The following is an 8,818-nucleotide window of genomic DNA, read 5'->3' as shown; positions in this document are numbered from 1 at the left end:
TAAAGTCAATTAAAATGAATCTTAATGGAAAATGCAATGGGAGTGGGAGGTGGGAGGTGGGAGGTGGGATGGGAATGGGGATGGGAGAGAGGGAATGGGGGGAATAAACACTATATCCCTAGAAGCTGTACTTATGAAAACTTATATTCATTCACTAAAAACTTTCAAAAAAAAAAACAAATAAAAAGCACCACTGTAACTCAGTATCTTATGTTTTAGAACAACAATGGCACTTGTTCTCTGCTTGAATAAGGACTTGCAGCTTTTCATTTTGCTCAAGCACCACAAATGATGTAATCCCTGCTAATACTATGGAAAAGAAACCTGCTTGTTGGAGAAATAGCTGACTCAGACTAACAAGGTAAACAAAACAGGAGCCTGGACGTCTTACATTAGAAAGAAAGAGATATCAAGACACAAAATACAGATGTGTGACAGTGGCCCAGGAACTCAGCTGAAAGACTTCACGACAGCCAAAGCTGGAACTATGGGACCATAAAGGTGAATGGTGTAGTAAGGTGAATATATGATGCCTGTGCCACGGCTCACTAGGCTAATCCTCCACCTTGCGGCGCCGGCACACCGGGTTCTAGTCCCGGTCGGGGCGCCGGATTCTGTCCCTGTTGCCCCTCTTCCAGGCCAGCTCTCTGCTGTGGCCAGGGAGTGCAGTGGAGGATGGCCCAAGTGCTTGGGCCCTGCACCCCATGGGAGACCAGGATAAGTACCTGGCTCCTGCCATCAGATCAGCACAGTGCGCCGGCGGCAGCAGCCATTGGAGGGTGAACCAACAGCAAAGGAAGACCTTTCTCTCTGTCTCTCTCTCTCTGTCCACTCTGCCTGTCAAACAAAAGGTGAATATATGAGCACAAACTGATGTTACAAGAAAAAAAAATAGAGACTACACACAAATAAGTTAGGGAGAAGGAAGAGTCAAACAGAAGGATTCAAAATAATGAGTGCAGTCAGAGCCCCCGACAGAGGGGGTGCATAACACGCTCCCCCTTGAGGGTGGGCTCTGCCGGTGTCTTGCTCCCAAAGGAGAGAACACAAGGGAGAAGGAGGAGCTGCGTTCCTAGAAGCTTTCTGCTCTGGTATCCTGAACCCGGCAGGCCACCATGTCCAAATTTCAGACATTGAACCTGTGACGTCTTTAGTTCTTGTACTTTCATTTGGTTCCCAAGGTATTCACATTTTAATGAAAATAATCTATTTTACCTTTATTAAATATGCATTTAAAATTAGAGCCATAGATTGAACTTTGAGCATAGAGCATGAGATACTGGAATTACAGGGCCAGTAACAGCCAGGATCGAGGTGCTCTGTGTGAGGGCAGCCCTGGGGGAGAAGAAGCCCATCACACACTGTGGGCAAGGGACCTCAATGCAGTGGGCAGAGACTAAGCTGCTATCAGGATCACAAGGAGAGAACGTGATGTCATCTACAGGGTGGGTCCCATTTGACCCTCACATTGCTGTGTCAGGGACTCAGAAGAAGTTCTGAGCTCAGCTCTCCCCAGACTCCTCTTGTGCAGGATGGAATAAAGGACAGAGAGGACACAGGTGACGTGTTCCACTGGGGACTCCATGCTCTGAGCTCCCCAGTGGGATCTGTCACCTCTGGGCAGACACTAAAATGACAGCCTGCAGAGAGATGAGCTCAGACGTCCTTCCCTTAAAACTGCAGGTTCCTCCCAGGTGCACAGAGTCCCCTGCACACATCTGCCCGGTGAGCGGCTCTTTACTACATGTGTGGGAGCCAGGGGTGGTGGGGCCTTCATACAGCAACTGGCGGGGAATGGGCCATGGTGAGGGGTGTAGGAGCTTCAGAGGGGCCATCAGCACCACCCACCTGCTCGGCTAGAGGAGGGTCCCTGTGTTTCTCAGTATATTCAGTTCTTTAAAGTGAGGAACCTAAAGTTAGATAATTCAAAGAAAATAATTAGCTTTAGATTTTTTTTTTTGACAGGCAGAGTGAACAGTGAGAGAGAGAGACAGAGAGAAAGGTCTTCCTCTGCCGTTGGTTCACCCTCCAATGGCCGCCGCTGCAGCCGGCGCACCGCGCTGATCCGATGGCAGGAGCCAGGATCCAGGTGCTTTTCCTGGTCTCCCATGGGGTGCAGGGCCCAAGCACCTGGGCCATCCTCCACTGCACTCCCTGGCCATAGCAGAGAGCTGGCCTAGAAGAGGGGCAACCGGGACAGAATCCAGCGCCCTGACCGGGACTAGAACCCGGTGTGCCAGCGCCGCAAGGTGGAGGATTAGCCTATTGAGCCACGGCGCCGGCCCTAGATTTCTATTTATTTTTGTTACTAAGAGGACTTTTTTGGGCTTGCTGTACCACAATTCAACTACATATTATGTTGTATTATGAGTTTAAACAGAAGTGTTACTTAGGAAGCAACTCATGAGCAGGAAACAAGAAAGTGTCAATGACTGTTTCATTTAGTATAACCCATTGTGCCTTTCTCAGCTCATAAATCAAGCAGGACTGTAAGTAATAGGTGTTTGCTGTAGTTTTTGATGATTAAAAAAGAATGTGTGCATGCTGAGGAGGAAATGGTTTAACCTCACATCCTTGCAGAAATACATCAGTATTTGTCAGGAACATTTTCCCAGTGGTAACTTCAGGATTCTTGTGTGGAGAATGACACCCTGAGCCTGACCTCTCCCAGTGTGAGGACACTGATAAGGCATCGCAGTTCCAGAAAATAGTAAAAGCAGGGGAAGGTGATGGACGCTTCCACCTCTCAGCTCTGAACACTAGGAATGCAGTATCATAGAGCTGCAGAGGGAGGGGTCTGCGTCCATCAGTCGCTCTCTGCAGTCTCCTTTCTCAGTGCCCCCTCCCAACTCTCAGCCATGGACGAGACAAACTCAGATGCACAGCGAGTGCAGATGAAGGAGAGCCACTGCTTTCCAGGCAGAGCCCTCGGGGCTCCCATTCTGCCCTGGGTGCTGCAGGGAGCAGGGTGGCCCCAGGGCTCAGGATCTGGTAAGGACCAGGCAGCGCCTGGGCTGAGCTTTCGGGGTCCTGTCTCTCTACCTTCAAACCCTTTCCCTTCTCCTGATTTCTCTAAAGATTGACTGAAAAATATGGACGCTGTAAATATTCTCCCTGCACCTGTCAGTGCTGAGCTGTGCTACACAAGGCTCCCAGCTGCAAAAACAATGGCCAATTCTCACCTCCAGTTATTTCAAAAGAACTGCCTTTCATTTGCCCAAAATTCTCCAGGTGCTTCTTCCTCACATCCGTGGCTCTTGTATGCACAGCCTCTCTGCACACAGCACCGAGCTCTGCGTGGAGATGACGTCACCTTCCCGGCTGTGACAGCCACTTCCCCCAGGGCACCTCAGAGTGTCCCAGCTGGAACTCCTCTGTGAGGGTGAGCAGCTTGTGCCGTTTCCCAATCCCTAACCCACAAGCATGGTGCATGACATCTCAGCTCCCAGTCCCCTCTCGTCCAATTTCACTGTGACACATAGAAGGTGCCACAGCGAGGACACAGTGTCACGATGGTAGAGCTGAGCTCTGTGGGAATGATGACTGCTGTATGCTGGCTCACGCACTTGAGGCTGGGCAGGTACTGGTCACTTTGCTTTTCCCGCTTGTTCCCCAGTGTATCTCAGGAGCTCCACATGGTTCTTCCCGTGATTTATGTCACTTGTCACTGAAGTCACGACTCTCTCAGGGCCTCCTGTCTTCTCCAGTATGGAAAATGCAGTTTCAATGTGTGGGTTGTTAAGCAAGCCAAGCTCTGTCTCCACACCAACATCCCAGGAGCCGTGTGTGGGGAGGTCTCCTAGATTACCCTGTTGATGGCAGAGAGCTCCTGTCCTGTGCCCTCAATTCCTACACCACACTGCGCTGTTCACCTGTGCATGTGATGAGGCACGGCTGGGGAGGACTCACTAAGAGTATGGGATGGGGGCATTTTTTTTTATTTGAAGGATTCCTATCTACAGAATGATGCATCAGGGCTGAAATGACTCCATACCCTGTGTGATCTTTATATACGACTGTGCCACCTGTATTTAATGTATGTTTCACTGCTAGAGGGTGTGTGGTCCATTATGTGGACACAGTTGGTGAGAAGTGTTTTCCATGTCTGTCCTGGCCCTACATGGAGCAAAGCACAGTTGCCACTTGTGATGCCATCAACTGTGTCACTGTCCTTGCCCCACACCCTGGAGGAGATTCACATCCTCTGGTCCTTGTGTGGATTTTCACCATGGGCAGAGGAAGGTTTCTGTGTTCTTAAACTGATCCATTGTAGCTCTAATTCCTAAACAATATTTTGCATGACTGGGATGTGTAAACTACTGCTTCTAAAACACGGACATTGGTGGCACTGATTGTCTTAAGCAAACTGGAATTAGAGTCAAACACCCTTGATTCCCAGATGCTTAGAGTGAGCTACCCAGTGAGTTTTATCTTACTATGTGTGCAAGTCTTAAAGCCCTAATTAAACTGAATTAAATAAAAGCTGTATTTCACAGAAAGGTAATTTCAGAACTAATATGAAGTGATATTTATGAATTGCTAATGTACTTCTACTTAAAATTATTCTTTTCAAATATTATCAGTTTATAGTTCACTTATAAGGGATAAATCTACAGTACTAGGCCTATGCCACCTGTAATGACCCAGAAGAGAAGAATTTTGTTTAGTGCAATTTGCTAGGGATCATATATGATCTATAATGCTTGGAAACACACATACCTTTGTTTAATGTTTCTTCTTCATCCCTCATCACTGTCCCTTTCAAAGAAACTCAATAAATCTTTTAGATTTATCCATTTATTAGAAAGAGCTCCAGAGAGCTCCGGAGGGTGAGGGGCGGTGGACAGACACAGAGAGAGACATCTGCCATCCTTTGGTTCACTCCCCATATGGCCACAATGGCCAGGGCTGGGCCAGGTCAAAGGCCAGAGAGCTTTCCCCAGGTCCCCCATGTGCATGGAAGAGGTCTAAGCACACGGACCATCCTTTGTCACTTTCCCCAGGCCATCAGTAGGGGGTAGAATTGGAAGTGGATCAACCAGGACACAAACCATCATCCACATGGTTGCTGGCATCGCAGGCAGTGGTCTCACCCTTTGTACCCACAATGCTGGCACCTAAAGCTTTAAAACATACATAGGGAATGATTCTATTTGCTTAAATTTTACAAATATAAAGAGTACAGATTTCAAGTATTTCATAGAGTATAAAAGGATAACCATACTTCCCTCCCTCTCTCCATTAACCGCCCTCCTTTTTTTCTTTTTTCCCATTAATTTTTGCAAAAATGTACTTTCAATTTACTTTATAATCACAGGCTTAACACACCACAAACCATATGTTGAACATAGTATTGTGCATGTAAAAATACCCACATAGTTCATTGCTAAGTACTTGTCCATTGCATTAGCAAGACTTTCTAAATGTATTAAAAATATTTTTCCAACTGTGAAAAAAAAATGAGAAGGTCTTCCTAAGAGTTGATAACTGGATTCCACTCAGTGCTTTGACAAGATAATAACAATTAGTTAAGAAATGTTGCTAAGCCGGCGCCGTGGCTCAATAGGCTAATCCTCCACCTTGCGGCGCCGGCACACCGGGTTCTAGTCCCGGTTGGGGCGCTGGATTCTGTCCCGGTTGCCCCTCTTCCAGGCCAGCTCTCTGCTATGGCCAGGGAGTGCAGTGGAGGATGGCCCAGGTGCTTGGGCCCTGCACCCCATGGGAGACCAGGAAAAGCACCTGGCTCCTGGCTCCTGCCAGGATCAGCGCGGTGCGCCGGCTGCAGCAGCGGCCATTGGAGGGTGAACCAACGGCAAAAGGAAGACCTTTCTCTCTGTCTCTCTCTCTCACTGTCCACTCTGCCTGTCAAAAAAAAAAAAAAAAAAAAAAAAAAAAAAAAAAAAAGAAATGTTGCTATCTTGGGAATTCAGAGAAAAGGATTAAAACTGTATCAGAGACTTCTAACAAATATTGTTAAGATAATCTGCTATTCTTGTATTTTACCTTCTTTTTTCTAGGCAGAGGCAGAGTTGATCAATCAATAAAAAACTGCATGAAGCCCCCTAGATCAAATTTTGAGGACCTGCATAAGAAGAAATGTTTCTAAGATAAACAACCCCAGGTCCACTTCCATGTTTGGTATGTATACTTTGTCTTTTTCACACATGTTAGCACAATGATCCAGGTCACATCTAAGATTGAGAATACTGGGTGGATGGCATGAGCAGATCTCAGCCTCGCAGATGGCTGAAGGCCACACTTGTAGGGAAGGCAGCCCAGGGACATAAATCCCAGCAGTCAAAGGCCAGAGTGCACTCGGAAGGACATGTGCTCCATGGATGCATTATAGGAATACATGCTATGGCAATAAATACAACAAAAAGTATCACTGATATAAACTAGCTTTGTGAAGTTCTAAGTTATGAGACCCTGTGTGTGTGTGTCATTTTTTACACAATCTATGTCATTCCATTCCAAAAAATGTGCTAGAACTCTACTTTGTTCCTGATACTTTATCAAGATGATGCAGATCAAGCCAAGTAAGACATTGCTTATGCCCCTGAAAAAGCTCAGAGTGAAGCTATAATAAGGATATTTACATGATACAGGGCATTTTTAAAAAGTGATTTGTGGGGAGCAATCCGGACTAGACTAAGTTACTCGAATTAAGACTTATTCTATGCATCTGCTCTCCCACAATATGGCGCTGGGAGAGAAGTAAACAGCTTCCGCACAGCTGCCTCCAGTTCAACTAATAAATTGTAGGACTTGCTCCTGATTGGAGAGCAGCGTACTCGGCGTGTGGGCAGCCGAGTTAGGATTGGCGGAGGAGGACTATAAAGGAGGAGAGAGACGGCATGCACCAGGAACATCTATGGGGAACATCTAGCTGAAGGAACACCTGTGCAGCCCCCGAGAAGAGCCGGCCGGCGGTGTGCCGCTCCCCTGCGGAAGTGGGGAATGCGGCCAGGGGGAACTGCCCTTCCACGGAGGTGGAAGGGATAGTAGCCAACCCGGGAAGAACCAGCAGCAAACCCGGGGAGGGCCGAGCAGACGCGAGAACAGCGCAGGGTCTTGTGTCGTTCCTCCATGAAGAGGGGGAGCGACAGTGATTGTGTTTATATGAGAGTCAGAGTGCTGGGGGTAGGGAAGAAAGCATGTACTCCCCCATTCGCTAGTCCACACTGGCCTGGAGCAAGCCAGGACATGTCTAGGAATCAGGGGCTCAATCTGCATCTCCAACATGGGTGGAAGTGACCCAGCTATGTGAGACATCGCTTACCACCTCCTAGGGAGCACATTTCTAGGAAGGAGGGATAGAGAGTGGAGCTCAATCCTAGGCACTGTGATATAGGGTGAAGCCATCCCAAGTATTGCCTTAACAGCCGCTCCAAACACATGGCCCTATGGTAATATTTCATGAAGAGCACGGCTTATAGACTTTGGAGCCCAGCGATGACACACATGATCCAACCGTAAGAAAGCAGAGGTGTCCTGGGGCAGGGCTGTGGCTGTGAGGTAGACTTCAGTGTCACAGAGGTTGAATGGGGTTGATCTCCGTATTTTGAATGACAAGAGTGTTGGAGGAAACAATCAATGTGCTAATGAATTTGATGCAAAATTTGTTTTCTCCTTAGACCCAAAATGTATACTTCTTCCACCTATAATATGAATAAAAATTATGAAATTTACGAAAGCAATGAGATGAAATTCATTTATTACACTGAAATTTCCATTGGGGTCTCGGCCAATACCTTCCTTCTTCTCTTCCACGTCCTCAATTACTTTCTCCAGCACAGACCCAAGCCCATCGACTTGACGATTGGTCTCTTGGCCCTCATCCACTTAGTGATGCTGATGATTGTGGTGAGCCAGGCTATGGACATGTTTGGATCTCAGCGTTCCTGGGATGATGTCACATGTAAAGCTGTCCTCTTCTCCTACCGGGTGCTGCGGGCCCTCTCCCTGTACACCACCTGCCTGCTCTGTGTCCTCCAGGCCATCACCCTCAGCCCCAGGAACTCCTGGTTGGCAAACTTCAAGCGTAAACACTTACATCAAAGCCTGTGCTCCCTGCTTGTCCTGTGCATCTTCTATATGTCCATCAGCAGTCACACCATAATCAGCATCATTGCCACTCCCAATAGGACCTCACACAGTCTAATATATGTAACTAAATCCTGCTCTGTTTGGGCCATGAGCTATTTCCTAATTCAAACATACTACACATTGATGATCTGTAGGGAAGTCTTCCATATAGGGCTCATGGCCCTCTCAAGTGGATACATGGTGATGCTCCTCTACAGGCACAGGAAAAAGTGCCAGCACCTATGTGGCACCAACCTGACTCCAAGAGCCTCCCCAGAGCAAAGGGCCACACAGAGCATTCTGGTGCTCTTGAGCTTTTTCATGGTCATGTCCATTTTGGAATCCATTTTCTCTGCATCAAGACTCAAGATGAATGATGATCCAATTTTTTACTGCACCCATTTTATTGTGGCCAACAGCTATGCCACAGTCAGTCCTTTTGTGTTCCTCTGTACTGAAAAACGTATAATTACCTGCGTGAAATCCATCATGGTGGAGAGAAACAGGTGTTTAACTGTTCAGTGAAAGGTGGTTCTCTAAATGAGTTATTGCATTGGTTTCACATTTTTACTACTGCAGCCAGTATTTGCTGTCTGGGTAAAGTATAATATGGAGTTATGCCTTATCCTTGGATTTATTTACTTGGATGCCTGTACTGCAAGATCACAATTCATTATGGGACAGTGTACTGCTATGAGCTGACACAAATGTGCTTTATGTGTGAGTGGCT

General features: G+C 47.1%; 1 protein-coding gene across 1 annotated transcript; it reads left to right on the top strand.

Moving 5' to 3' along the window:
* The first annotated feature begins 7,668 nt into the window (after positions 1-7,668).
* On the top strand, positions 7,669-8,613 carry ORYCUNV1R1577 (vomeronasal 1 receptor oryCunV1R1577). The gene has a single exon (NM_001167264.1). The coding sequence runs from the start codon at positions 7,669-7,671 to the stop codon at positions 8,611-8,613; it is 945 nt and encodes a 314-aa protein (NP_001160736.1).
* Positions 8,614-8,818: the final 205 nt, after the last annotated feature.

This window comes from Oryctolagus cuniculus, chromosome 10 (genome assembly GCF_964237555.1).
Source record: "Oryctolagus cuniculus chromosome 10, mOryCun1.1, whole genome shotgun sequence".
Classification (NCBI taxonomy): Eukaryota; Metazoa; Chordata; class Mammalia; order Lagomorpha; family Leporidae; genus Oryctolagus; species Oryctolagus cuniculus.
Note: the sequence above shows the minus strand (reverse complement) of the source record. Positions and strands in the feature narration are given on the sequence as shown.